Source organism: Pinus tabuliformis, chromosome 9 (genome assembly GCF_031772625.1).
Source record: "Pinus tabuliformis cultivar Carrire ecotype Pingquan chromosome 9, CPIR1, whole genome shotgun sequence".
Taxonomy (NCBI): Eukaryota; Viridiplantae; Streptophyta; class Pinopsida; order Pinales; family Pinaceae; genus Pinus; species Pinus tabuliformis.
Window position 1 is genome coordinate 689,600,077 of NC_142307.1, and position 15,413 is coordinate 689,615,489.

The window sequence follows — 15,413 nt, forward strand, 5'->3', positions numbered from 1 at the left end:
TTGAAATACAAGTTTTATTACTTGCATTTACACTGATAAGGATAGTTGTTCTCAGAAAGGAAGAAAAATATGTTTGTGTTCACTAATGACCACAATAGGTCAATAGAACTCAAAGATACAACAAATAATAATAGAAAAATATAGTGTAACGAACAAAGTTCGTATAAGCAGCAGACTACTTCAGAAGATCTGAAATATATAAACATCCATGATAGGACAATAATATATTATAAAAGAATATTTGAATACAAATGAGATGATTGAGTTACAAATGAGGGTCTGCTTTATATACCTAGGCAGGTGCCAGGTACCCTTTCATGAATGGTCATGTCCTTAGGGACATGTCCCTTGATTAATTAATTACTACTTAATCAACTATTCCTTATTATTATTATATTTATATTTTATTCATAACATTGTCTTCCTCTTCAAAAAGCTTTGTCCTCAAAGCTTATTGTTGACAAGGCGTATCATCTGTTTCTTTTTCTTTTAATCTTTTCACATCTTTCGAAACTCTTCGAATTCTTGGAGTTGTCATCTTCGTTGATACAAGATGATAGGATCTTTTAAGAAAAACAAAATTGTCGCACTGAGAAGGGATTTGACCATCCTAAATCAATCTTCTATGGAATCTTCCAGTTACTGAAAACTTGAGATAGATTTTTATCACAAGATTGAATTATGGAGACATCGACGTTCTTGGGAACATAAGTCACTTGTTTTTGGTTGAGATATTTGCTTTTATAATTTGGATGGCGATAAGGAGTTCTTGTGATGTGATCTCTCAATTTGTTTGTGGTAATTTTGTGGTTTATTGAAGGAATATGATTTCTTTCAGGTACAAAAGTCGCTTGATTAATTGTGAAACCTTCACTTGAAATTTTCATTGCTTGCACTGCAACTTCTGAGTACATATTCGCTTCAACTGGTTCATCCTCTTCTTGAATTGTGATATTGACTGGACCAGTGTTTGTTCCCTTATCTTCAACTTGGACTGTTACAACTAGGGATTTCAATACTTCTTCTTGAGTAAGTTGTTCTAACTTGAATTTTAGCGACTTTTTGTCACTTTTAAGCTTCTTTATTTGCGTAAGAAGGTTTTGATTATGATTCCTTAGACATGACAGTTCTTAGTTTTCTGAATTGTTGACTTCAGCTTTAATATCTTTCTCTTCATCTTTTAAACTTTTGATTTGTTCTAATAAATTTTTATTAAGGTTCTTTAAACGTAAATTTTCCTCTTCTTGTTCAGATAGGTGCTTCTTGAGTTCCTTCTTTGTGACCTTAGTCTTCTTGACTTGTGCAACTAATTTTTCAACGCGGTCCTTCAGGTGAGAAATTTCTTTGTCCTTTTACATTACTTCTTTGTAATGCATATCCGCAAGATCTTCATATTCCTATTGTAATGCTTTCTTGTTTTGCCGAAGTTTGACCATTTTGTCTTTCTATTGATCTTCCAACTGCACTTTCTCGGAACACTCAATTACGTCGTTTTGTAGGAGTGATGATGAGCATTCCACTTGCAATTTGGATTCCATTTTCTTTGTTTCCTTATTAAAATTTGCATGTTGTCGCTTAAATATTGTCATTAATTGTTCTATATCCCTTGTGATTGATTGTTTTTGTTAATTTTAGTAATGTTCTATGCTTAGAGAAATTTATTTCAATTTTAAAGGTTATCTCAATATCTTTTCTAGATTAGAAATCACATCAGCGTTAAAGTAAACTGCAGATAGAACATAAACATAAATCGCAGAAGACAAGCCAAGACAAGAGGACACAAGATGTGGCACTAGCCAGGGACAAACCCCAATGTGGGGAAACCCTTGATCAATTCTTCTTTTATGTTCTTCAATAGTTCAGCAGAGAGAGAGAGAGAGAGAGATAGTACATTTACAACAGAAGTCAACACTTTGGCTTATCTAGATAAGAGCATAGATCATCAGTTGAAGACATGTTGCTTCCACTGATTCTCCAAGGTGACTCCTTCACCAATCATTGTGCTGCATCTCGTCATCATCCTACACCTCACCGTGCTGCACCATGCTGCACCCATCATCACAATGCTGGATCTTATAACCATGTTGTACACATCATACTGTTGCACCTCATGCTGCACTGCTATCTCAGTGTTTGGCACTGTTGTACTTAGTGCCACTGCTGCACCATGTTGTCGCTGTTGTCCCAGTGTTTAGCACAGTTGTACCTTGTGCCACTGTTGCACCATGTTGTCACCCATGTGCTTGCTGCACACAGCTACTTTGTGTAATTGTTGCACCAAGTACCATACTACAGTCCCAATGTGCTATACTATTGCAGCACTATGAACTTGTGGTTGCATACATCATGCTGCTGCAACATATCATATTGTTGCACCTCACCATTGTGCTGTGATATACTTCATCACTATACCCATCATCATGCTACAGCATTCGCCACAATGTTGTCACATCATATCATATCATGTTGTTGTTTGCTACATTGCTCAACAGCAATTCGGACAACCTTCACAATGTGGTCATGGACTGGTTAGGGCATCAATCCTACGAACCTTCACACATCAGTTGCAACATCCCTACCAAGGCTACCGTCACCCTTCTTCAGCACTCCTACATCCCACGTTGGCTTGTCATACCCTAGTAGGACTTACGCCCTCCTAACGTAGACCTATAGGTGTGATAGGAACTGCGGCTTGCTACAGCAAGCCTATCCCTTGTTGTGGTATCCCTTTCCAAGGGTTATAGCCCCATAAAACTATGCCTTCGGCCCTCAAGACAGCCTTCGGCATCCATGACAGTCTCTCGGCCTCCACCAAAGTGTCACTACAGCTCCAGCAGTTAACTCGGCCTTCATTGATGAACTCAGCCTCCTTCACGCTGTCTTAGAATCTCCCTTTCTTGTTGCGGCTAGGGATTAGGGCTGTTGTAGGTGGACTCTTTCTCCTCCACGTAGGGTACTTAGGCTTCTACCATGGCTGCGTTAGAGGGCTTACGTTGTTGCCCTTCTTGACTGCGTACTTCTCCATAGGGCAGCGTTAGGGCTTCCTTGTGGCTGAGATGACAGCGTAGAGCCTTCTAGGGCATCTCCTATGATAGCGTAGAACCTTTCTCCATTAAGGCAGCGTTTTCCCTTAGGATCTCTCCTCCCACCAAAATCCAAAGACAAGTAGAGAGGAAGAGATCCCAAGTGAGTGTATCCAAATGAATTTTAAGGCACCTCTATTTATACTAAAACGTTGAGCACATGTGGGGTTTATTTGGTTGCTAGCCGACCTTGACGAATAGTCCCATAACACAAATAAATTCATATCTCCATGAATACTTATCAGATGATCTTTAGATCAATCCTACACCTCTCGATGAGAGGGATCCAAGAAAAATATCAGTTGCCATTAATAAGATGACCCACATGGAGTTTGGCCCTAGTTTCCAATTTTAACACTCCCTCTCAACTAGGGAGAACTCCATCTGCTGATCCATATGTCCAATTGTACTATCTCTGCCATCAATGTCTTGCACTGCTCTGCTCTGCTGAACCATGAAGAAGAAGAATTGATCGAGAATGTCTCATACCATTCTCTACTAACCCGGAGTCAGTTTTATTGATCCCAAATCAATATCACAAGAGAGTGTTTCAAACCACTCATACTGATCCCAGATCAGTTTCATTGATCCCAAATCAATGGAGGTCATCCTGGCATAGGGAGTAAGGTAGATACAACAATGCGTCCATCGATAGTACTACTATGGTCCCTAACCCCATTTCCCTACTCATTGATCAGATGAGAGGTACTTCCCATGAGTCCCAAACTGCATGGGTAGGATGCCTCGATAGGAGAACTAATCATCCTGTCCCTAAGTCGCCTCGGGGTATCACAGGGGAAGGTTGAGCCATTCACCCTGTACACAGCGCACCATTAGGGGAGGGTGAGTCGCCCTATGGTCGTGTGTTGCTCCAGTAGTACCCCAAGCCCCCCGAAGCTCCCAAAGCTCAATGCATGCAACATGCAGGACCCTTATAAGAAGGTCTCTCAACGACTCCAAGTCGTTCGGGAAAGTCACAAATTTGACCTTTCCCTGGGGCTTTGACAAAATGTCTGCGACTTGTACATCAGTCTCAATGCAATGGAGCCTCCTTGCTCATCGACGTACCATATCCCTGATAAGGTAGTATCTGATGTCTATCTGGTGGAGCAATCATAGAATATGGATTCCTCCACAATCGAATCCCCCCTGGTTGACACAGAAGATCACGGTGGTATTCATCATGTGTACAAACAGCTCACTGAAGAGCTTCCACAACCAGGCACCTTCATACGAGATCATACTCGTAGCTACGTATTCGGTCTCGGCAGTGCTTATAGCAATCAACTCCTACTTTCTACTCATCCATGATATCGAAGCAAAATCCAAAGAGAACCAACACTCAGAAGTGCTCATGCGGTCCTCCACACTGCCTGCCTAGTCAGCATTCGAATAATCATGCAGCTTCACACTTCCGGCAATGTATCTCAGTTCATGAGAGATTGTGCCCCCAAGATATCTCAGAAGATTCTTGGCACCAATCCAGTGAGGCTTAACCATATATGAGCTCATCATGCTAACTGCAAAACACATGTCTAGATGGAAGTTCACCAAGAACATCAATGTGAATGAGTTTATGAAACTCAGAGGCATTTCCCAAATCTGGTCCGACATCACTACCATATAACTTCTTGAAAGTTACGATCCTCGAGGTAGTCATGAGCTTGCAGTTTACCGTTCCACATCCGGAATCCAACTCCCTCTTACTTCTACAAATGAGAGGGTCTGCACCTATCAGAAATAGGTCGTCCTCAAAAGGTGTCGGTATGAGAGGTCTATCATCCACGACCTTCGAGCAATGGTTTGGATCGATTTCACTCCTAGTGAATCTCAGTTTCATCAGATAGCTATCAATCCTCTCATACTACGCCCGGGATGTTTGGCTTCAAGCCATAGAGGACTTTCTTCCACCTGTATACATGAGATTCCTGAATCTCAAACTCCTCGAGTTGTTCCAAACCTATGGACCTGCTACATGAGGGGAATGGTCCCCTTGTAAGATTTTGCATCGGTACATCTCAGACATGTACCTTCATGCTCTTCTTGAATTCAGGCATCCCTGTCACCATCTGACTCATATCGGGTAGGGCCCAATAAGTAGACCTCCAGTGTTATAGATGAGATATGTTAATTGACATGATCCCCAATGGACCATCCTGCAACTTGATACAAATTGCCAACCCTGAACCCATGAGAAAAAACATCTTTGAAAATTCTATTTTCAAACATGTACCTTTCCATCGATGAATGCCACCCTAAAACCTTTGACTTCCATTACCGAAATGGACACCAGGTTCTTCTTGCGATCAGGTACATAAAAGAGATTCTGTAAATGAATCGAGTTACCCTCATTCAATTGAGGGGTAACATTTCCTACACCCTTTCCGGGATAGGTGGCATCGGCTCCAAGTATAATCCCATGATTGTTTCCATCTCTTACCAAATTCGAGAGAGCACCCTTCTATCCAATGAAGTGCCTTGAAGCACTATAATCAATAAGCCAGATTCCCATAGAATCTGAAGGAGAGGGCCAATACAAGATAACGCTTCTTTATCTTATCAGAAACAACATTTGATTCTTCATACCTGGGGTTCCTTGCTTTCTCTGAAGAGTCAGCCATTTCCTTGATGACCTGCATTACCTGTCATTCCTCTGATCATTGAAGATGTCCCTGGAATGATTGTTATCATCATCAAGTGATGTGTTCCTGCCATTCGGACACTCCTTCGCATAATGGCCGAACTTATTGCAAACAAGGCATCTGTCTTTCTTTCCACCCTTAGATCCAGACTTCCCATTGAAGTGATCTTTAGGCCATCAGAAACTTTCGTTGCGCCATTCTGATAATATTCTTTGCTTCGACTTCACCCTTGGTGAATTTGAAGAGGGATGAGAAATCCATTGATCCTTTTGTCCTTTCCCAACTGTCTTCGGTGATTGCTCTTTCACTCTTGCTTGGGCATTGTCTTCACCTCAGCTCTGATACCATGTTAATTTTAGGTATGTTCTATGCTTAGAGCAATTTATTTCAATTTTCACAGTTAGCTCAATATCTTTTCCAGATTAGCAATCACATCAGCATTAAAGTAAACTGCAAATAGAACATAAACATAAATCGCAGAAGACAAGCCAAGACAAGAGAACACAAGATGTGGTGCTAGCCAGGGACAAACCCCAATGTGGGGAAACCCTTGATCAATTCTTCTTTTATGTTCTTCAATAGTTCAACAGAGAGAGAGAGAGATAGTACATTTACAACAGAAGTCAACACTTTGACTTATCTAGATAAGAGCATAGATCATCTCTAAGAAGATGATACGTGAGATCAGTTGAAGACATGCTGCTTCAACTGATTCTCCAAGGTGACTCCTTCACCTATCATTGTGTTGCATCTCGTCATCATGTTGCACCTCACCGTGCTATACTATGCTGCACCCATCATCACAATGTTGGATCTTATGACCATGTTGTACACATCATACTACTGCATTGTTGTCTCAATGTTTGGCATTGTTGTACTTAGTGCCACTGCTGCACCATGCTGTCACTGTTGTCCCAATGTTTAGCACAATTGTACCTTGTGCCATTACTGCACCATGTTGTCACCCATGTGCTTGTTGCACCATAGCTACTTTGTGTACTCGCTGCACCAAGTACCATACTATTGTCCCAATGTGCTATACTATTGCAGCACTATGAACTTGCAGTTGCATACATCATGCTACTGCAACATATCATACTGTTGCACCTCACCATTGTGTTGTGATACACTTCATCACTATACCCATCATCATGCTACAGCATTCACCACAATGTTGTCACATCATATCATATCATGTTGTTGTTTGTTGCATTGTTGGACAGCAATTCGGACAACCTTCACAATGTGGTCATGGACTAGTTAGGGCATCAATGACAGTCCTACCAGCCTTCACGCATCAGCTGCAACATCCCTACCAAGGCTACGGTCACCCTTCTTCAGCACTCCTACATCCCACGTTGGCTTGTCATACCCCAGCAAGCCTTACGCCTTCCTAACATAGACCTGTAGGTGTGATAGGGACTGCGGCTTGCTACAGCAAGCCTATCCCTTGTTGTGGTAGCCCTTTCCAAGGGTTATAGCCCCATAAAACTATGCCTTCGGCCCTCAAGACAACCTGCGGCATCCATGACAGTCTCTCGGCCTCCACCAAAGTGTCACTACAGCTCCAGCAGTTAACTCAGCCTTCATTGATGAACTCAACCTCCTTCACGATGTCTTAGAATCTCCCTTTCTTGTTGCGGCTAGGGATTAGCGCTGTTGTAGGTGGACTCTTTCTCCTCCATGTAGGGTACTTAGGCTTCTACCATGGTTGCGTTAGAGGGCTTACGTTGCTACCCTGCTTGACTAGGTACTTCTCCATAGGGCAGCATTAGAGCTTCCTTGTGGCTGAGATGACAGCGTAGAGCCTTTGAGCACATGTGGGGTTTATTTGGTTGTTGGCCGACCTTGACGAATAGTCCCATAACACAAATAAATTCATATCTCCATGAATACTTATCGGAATCGGATGATCTTTAGATCAATCCTACACCTCTCGATGAGAGGGATCCAAGAAAAATATCAGCTGCGATTAATAAGATGACCCACATGGAGTTTGGTCCTAGTTGCCAATTTTAACAGTTTTTGTGCATCACGTAGAGATTCGACTAAGGTAAAAGTTTGGTAACATTTTCTGCAAACCACATTTTGATTTCGGAATGACTCTTGACAATTAGAATATCCCTCTGAACAAAACAGGCATTTTGAAAAAAAACCACTACTTGTGGAGGCCATCTTTTTGTTTTTTCTTCACTCGTCTTTTAGTGAGTATTTGGCCACATAAATTTCTAGTCACCCTAATAATAACCCCCTTTTTTTCACAATTATTTTTAATTCTTTTATATAGTTTATGTAATAACTTTTACTTAAATTAAATTTAAGGCATTTAAATTATTATTTATTTATTGGATTCATCATGTCCTCTTTCTTTCTTTAATCACGACTCTTATGGTGTGATGGAAACCACTCTAGATATTTTGTATCACATTAGTATGGCATAAACTTGCTCGTGGAGCCCCAACAGAGAATGTAGAGGTGTATCAGCAGAGCACCAAATAGAAAATGGCTTTAAAATCAGAAGAAAGGGTCGCTTGAAAACCCTCACTATCGGTGCATGCAATTTTCAACCTTTAATCCGTATTAACCTGAAATAGTGGCGAGATTGGATGAGACACGACCCCTAGGTTGACGATTTTCGGTTTAATGTTTTGCAGCCTTCAAAATTGTTGCACGGATGGTGTCTAGAATTCCTCTGCAATGATGGATAGGCGGTCGTGGCGTAAGAGTAAAGTGATAACACAGTCAAACAAAAGACATGCGACTATTTGTTGTCTTGGCGTCTGAAACAAGGGAATGCGGCGGTAAGTGTTGTATGGATTGCGATAGCAGTGGCGGGTTGAATATACAGTCATAGCGATGACAACAGGTTGTGGACGATGGTTGCGGAAGACAAGAGCGTTGGCAGGGGCACGAGCAGAGGTCGTTGGTGCGAAACGAGGGACGAGATCACAGTGGTTGTTGGATTCAGACAACGACAATGGAGGCGACATGGTAGGGCTTCAACGGCGTACCGTGGCGGGGGCAGAGCGCACGTTGTGATGCAGTGTGTTTTTTCTTTTCTTTTCTTTTTTTGTTTATATGACTTTTATATTTATTTATTTTTGTTATAAAATAAAAATATTTCTTTTTCATATTTTTTTTATATATTCTATTTTTTTTCTTCCTTTTTTTAAATATCTTTCAATTTTATTTTTTTAGATATACCTTCTTCTTCTTTTTTAATACTCTTTTTTATTTTTATTTTTTTTCAATTATTTATTTTTTATAATTTTTTTCCCTGATTTTTTTCTTTAGATATATTCTCTATATGTATAATTTTTTTAATTTTTTTATATATGTATAATGTTTTTTTTCTTCTTTTATTTGAATTATTATTTTTTTATAATTTTTATTTCTTATTTTTTATTATTTAAATATATTATATATATATATATTTACTTTTTTTTTTCCCAATTTAACTTCTTCTTCTTCTTTTTTTAAGTATGGGGGATTTACGCAGTGCATTATATTAGATATCATTTTTGGGATTCAACTGCGTTAAGTAAGTCATTCAAACGTATGACCATTTCCATGAGAGGTAGTCGTAACTGACTAATTTCTCATGACTTTTTTTGAATAGTTCACTTAGCACTCATTGCATCGGGTGATGCTCACAGGGGTGAAGAAGTGGGATTGAAACTAGTGAAATGTGGAGAACGAATCACATAGCATCAATCATCACTTCCGGGGCTTGCACCCGGTAACCAGGACTTCCCAGGAGGTCACCCATAAATTCTTTTTTTTTCTTTTTTAATGACCAAGGGTCTGAATAACGATGTGCCACTGGAGAAGCTCCAACTCTATACAGTGAAACACTTAATTTCACGACGACAAGGTTGATGAAATGTTTGATGGCCAAGGGTTGGATCAGACTGGCTTTGCGCAGCGGTGGAGCGGCTAGAAGATCGAACAACTTTGATACCAATGTAACGAACAAAGTTCGTATACGCAGCAGACTATTTCAAAAGCTCTAAAATATATAAACATCCATGATAGGACAATAATATATTATAAAAGAATATTTGAATACAAGTGAGATGATTGAGTTACAAATGAGGATCTGCTTTAAATACCTAGGCAGGTACCCTTTCATGAATGGTCATGTCCTTAGGGACATGTCTCCTGATTAACTAATTACTACTTAATCAACTATTCCTTATTATTATTATATTAATATTTTATTCATACATATAGTATCCGCTCACAAACAAAGGGATAAATTACCTAAACCAACATAGTGTAACTTCAACACACATGCATTAAATTTTCACAGAAAATTAAACATGATGAACATGGAATACTAAGTAGTTTGTAGCAGTCATGACATTGCATCTATTCAGAAATATTGTATTGCACAAAATAGTACTTGCAATAAATCTGACAATATGAATGGTCTTGGATAAAAGCAATAAAACAATAATAGAGAACTTAGATGGCTCTTGCTCAATGCATTTTTATATTTAATATGAATTTCACAATAACAAAGTTATTCCTGACAATTTGGCATTAACTGATAGCCATATCATTGGTTTACAATTATAAGGACATGGTCAGAAAACATACTCTGGAAACATCAGGCCAGCATCCACAATAATATACCGATCATAATGACCTACAAGCATACAATTCATCCCTATTTCCCCCAGACCTCCTAATGGCAAAACGCGTAAAGGTGGGCCTTCAGATCCTTCATGGAACTGCTCCAATTTACGATGTACTCCATCCTCAATGCTCCTTCGAGGACCTTCAAGGCTCCTAGAACTTTTTCGAGATTTATTATGATGTTGTGAATCTAGGAGAAAGACACAGACTTGATTAGTAAGCATCTCTTACACCAAAAATATCATAATCAAATTGGTAAATTTCAAGGGATGAAACAAGCAGAAGAAATAAAAGCATGAACATCTTCATCAACTATAAATTAGGCAATCTAACATGGGCACACATTTTTCAAATCAGAGGGGGAAGAGGGAGTGTGCATGCTATAAAGAAGAAGACAGCAATAAACACAAGAGGTGCAACTGTATGATAGCTACAAAAACCATTTTAGGATGATGACATGTAGAATAATCTAGATTCTTTGTAACAGATCTTTTTGTTTAAGGGTTACAAGCTAGATTATTTATGACGTAATGGCATCCTTAAAAATATGACCTGTGTTAAGAAAAGAGCACCGTGGAAGTTATGGCATTGCTGTAATGATATTTGTAAAGACATTGTGGAGATAGTGGCATAGAGTAGCATCTGAAGTCAAGGAGCTACATACAGCATGTTGCAAGTTTTAGTCCAACTATACGAGGCAAAAAATCCAATGATTTTTCCCAGAATGTTATTTGCGTTTATTCTGATGGTTATGCAATAGGATTGCCAATTATGTGTTGCAACATTCTTTATTTTTAAAAGAAACATCCAATAAATAGAATTTGGCAACAGTTGAGGCAGATTGTTACTTTGAAGTTCAGAATATGTGTATATCGTTGATAGAATCCTCTGTTTTGCCAAAGGTTTGGGGATGAGTGTAGAGGGGGCAACAAAAATGAGTTCAAAGGATGGATTGAGAGATAGCTCAAATTTTAGGGGATGGTGCAGGGGACTGCACAAGTCAAAACAAGGGGAATGTCTCTAAATATAGAGGGCAAAAAACTTTTCTTAATAATAGTTAATCACAAATCAACATAATACAAGATTACAACTTCAAATGTAAATAGGTAAATCATTGTTTTTCTCATTACTAAATACAATGATACATCTATAAATCATTAGACCAAGGCTGCTTGGGAGCAGGACCAGGGAGCGACATTTTCAAAAGCTCCCAGGTTGAGAGCGATTTTGGGAGCGAATTTTATACAATATATATATTTTTAATATTTTGATGCATATATGTCAACAAAAGCATATAGAATGATGAATTAGTGATAAAAACATAAAAACATGGATTAAACCATATAACATCATTCATCTAGCAGTTAATAAGTTATACTTCGTCAACCATAGGTCCACAAGTTGCAACATCTCAATTTTCATCAGCCTTAAAGTTTCAAAGTTTCAAAATTCAATATATTGTGAAATTTCCTTTATTGCAGCAACCAGAAATTAATCTTCTAACCTATGCAGTTTATTTGTCTTCAGAAATTATTACGAAAAATAACGATTAATTCACTACTGCAATATTCACAAATAAAAATTTAGGAAGGAAGAAAATAATGCACACACAAAATTATGGACACCAACATTTTTGGATAATAGTCCCTGGAAAAACCCCAGTGTGGGGAAAACTAGTTCAGCAGATGAGGGGTTTATTATTATTAATCTTCAGCAATTTGAGAGTACAGATGCTTGCTTGATAATGGCAAAGCTATGGCAAAATAATCTAGAAACGCACAGTATCCTCTGCAAATCAAATCGGCCTCCTCCTAGCCTACTCACACTCCTCTTGGCAATTCGCACTGCTAACTGGAAATGTGCACTGGCTTCTAAGGGAAATTCGCTCAACCTCTGGAAATCACTTCCTGGAAGTAACACTGCCTCCAATACTTTGCTTGACCCACTCGCTCTTCCTCAGAGCAATAGATCTGGCACTAGCACACTGAAACAAGCTCCTATCTGCAACTCGCACTAGCTGACTGGCTAACTCACACCACTGATTCAACCTCCCTTTCTGCAGATAAAATCGATCTCCTTCCTGCCTCTAGAAACTGGAAATCACTGTGGAAATATTCTCCAGAATTCTTCTCCCAAATCTTTGTTAAAACCCCGTTGTTGGTGTCTTCCTCTGCTTCAACTATGCCCTTGCTAATTCGATGCAACTTGATAAGTCGTTGCAACTACTCAAGTGTCTCTGCAAACCCCATCAACTTGCTCTTATAATCTCTCGTTGAGAAATCAATGGCCATGATCTAATCACAATCAATGGCTAAGATCATCTTGACCCCATCAAGTGACTTTTCTGGAAGTCTCTAGAGCAAAATCGATTTTCCTCAATTAATTTGATTTAATTAACCAGTTTTCCTAAGTTAGACTTAGGGAAATATTAATAATTGGCTAATTAATCTAATTGAGGTGTTTTCTCGTGAAACCTTTTTTTGTTATTGGAGAAAATGTGTTTCTTAGCGTCATAGAACACCTATCTGCTACTACCAAAGACTAACATATATAACATTTGTCATCACTAAAGTTGTACTTGTAACCATTACGAGTAACCAAACTATAACAAAGAATATCAAAATTTCAAACATGAAATGGAACGTTTCATGAAGCATCATATTCATAATTCATTACCAATGAGTTATAAATGCCAACTTCAAACTTCAAACTTAAATTATCATATATATTGTTTACAGAAAATACCATAATAAATATGAAAGAGTCAATAGTTATAAAAAGTGCTACAAAGTACAAACTAGAAAAGACATGTAAATCTATACTCTAAAATTTCTTCTTTCCACAAGAAACTTCTAGTTTCTTCAAGGATCCATGAGCAATGGGAGTCTCCTCTCGCATAGTGGGACAACCACGTCCAGAACCAGAAGGCACATGACCACCACACAATGTTGCAGATGGAGGTGGCAACAACCGTGCAACTTCAACACTGCTAGTGGATGATGGGGGTGGCATGGTTGCTATTGTCGTAGTTGCTTCTTCATCATCTTTCAAAAGCTCTGCTTCCAATTCTTCTAAATGTATAGCTCCATCCTCCAAATTATCCTCCTTTAGGTTGTTGTCCCAAGTCATATATGATCTATTAGCGCGAGCTCGCTCACAATAATGTGTCAACAACCTCAAGTTGTAGTGCACAAAAACCAAGCTTTCTGCCCGGTTTTCATTGAGGCAGTTTCTTCTCACATTATGGATGAAGTTATAGGTGCTCCAACACCTCTCTGCAGAAGAAGTATTAACGACCTGTGAAAGCACTTTTATTGCCAATTTTGCCAAAGGTCCCCCAGAGCCATACATGTTCCACCATTCAACAAGATTCATTCTGTCCCTATCTTCGATTGCATGCAAAGAACCAAACACTCCAATTTGACTGAAGTATTTGCCTAATTCTCCACACAATCTAGCACACTCCTCCCTGTCAGGGACCAGCTTGTCTAATGTTGCCATATACCCAACTTGTACCTCTGGATCTGTATGGGGTTTGATCCTAATCAACACCCCCAGGTGCACGTTTGCCCAGCCACAATGGAGAGTAGTATGTTGGCATAAGGATATACGCCAAGGCATGTAGTGGAACATTAAGTTTATCCCGCCATGCACACATATTTGTGAATATGACCATACAAGATGGGATATTTCGGCTTAACAATATCTTTTATCTACCCCAACATGTTATCTATTTGCTCATACACCTCCCCAATCACTAGTGCATTTGTATCTGCAAAACGAATCATGCTTTAAATGGGCTTGGTGTATTGAAAAACATCCCTCACACTTGCCCAAAACAAACCATCAAGAGTGGTGTCCTCCACCTCCCTGTCAGTTGTGGTTGCAGCCCTGTCCTTTAATACCTGCCAATGTGGACTTGATACCATGCTAGCCAATGTCTCTATTACCTTCAAAAGGTGCCTGAAGGTGAGGTAATAGCTAGAAAATCTAGTCTTTGCAAGCTTCAATAGCTCCAACCTTGAGTGATTGTGGAAAAGGTCATGGGCATTGCTATGATTGGTAATAAATTTTATCATTTCCTTGCCTCCCTTGTACAATTCACCAATCCATCTGTATTGAGGTTTCTTCATCTTAATAATGTCATGCATCAAAAGGTTCATTATGTGAACCAGACACCCAGACCAAAATATGTTGGGGTATTTATCATCAATGATTGCTCTTGTTGCCTTACAATTAGAAGCATTACCAGTGATGACTTGGATGACATTGTATGGCCCAATACTTTCAATTGTTTGAATTAATGGTGCAATGTTGATGGCGATCTTGAACTTTTCTAAGTAATTGTGTGACTAAAGGAAGGTTGCACCAGTACCAGACACACCAAGAACATTTATCAATGGCTTGCATTTTGCATTTGTCCAACCATCAGATACAATGGATACCCCATATTCATTCCAAGCATTTGTGAATTTACCCAAAGCATTTGTTATTTTGGCTTTTTCACGATCAAGTCCCACGATTCTAGCTTTGTCATACCCAAGGCTCTTGTATCCTTTAAGGGCATCATTGACAACGGAATCATTTCATGCCAATAAGGTGAGCAAAGAACATTGAATGGTATCCCACAAGAAAAGAGAAACCGGAAAATTTTTGTATCCACGTCATCCCTACACCCTTGGTCAAGGAATTTTGATATGGTTTTACACCTTAAAGAGATGTTTGTGCCTGTGGCTTCGTATCCACTACCATGGGTGGATGTTGATCGAGTTCTTGCTCTAGGTGGTCTAGTGGTGTCATGTTCAAAATTACCCTTTGATCTTTTAGATTTGTATTGGGATTCTTCCTCTTTCCTTATGTATTTGGCTCTTTGTTGTGTTGACACACTTACATAGGTTTTGATTCCTATTTGCTTAGTTTCATCCCATGCCATTTTTTTGCTTTCTAGAACAGGTATATGAACTTATGTAAGTGATTTTGCAATGGGGGCATGTAAATTTAGTGGTTCCACCCCCTTTCCCTCCTGAAATCCTAGTAAAATATTTCC

The 15,413-nt window shown here is 39.2% G+C and overlaps 1 protein-coding gene across 4 annotated transcripts in view; it reads right to left on the reverse strand.

The window, feature by feature from the left end:
* The window catches only part of LOC149150532 (ribonuclease J-like), a 318,852-nt gene that overhangs the window by 291,959 nt on the left and 11,480 nt on the right, over positions 1–15,413 (reverse strand). For 3 of the 4 annotated variants that reach the window (XM_089437865.1, XM_089437863.1, XM_089437864.1), the window contains exon 2: positions 10,328–10,556. In XM_089437865.1, coding sequence (XP_089293991.1) covers positions 10,328–10,556 — 229 coding nt within the window. Of the gene's footprint in view, positions 1–10,327; positions 10,557–15,413 lie in introns of those variants that run through there. The other variant, XM_089437866.1, reaches the window with a different exon arrangement.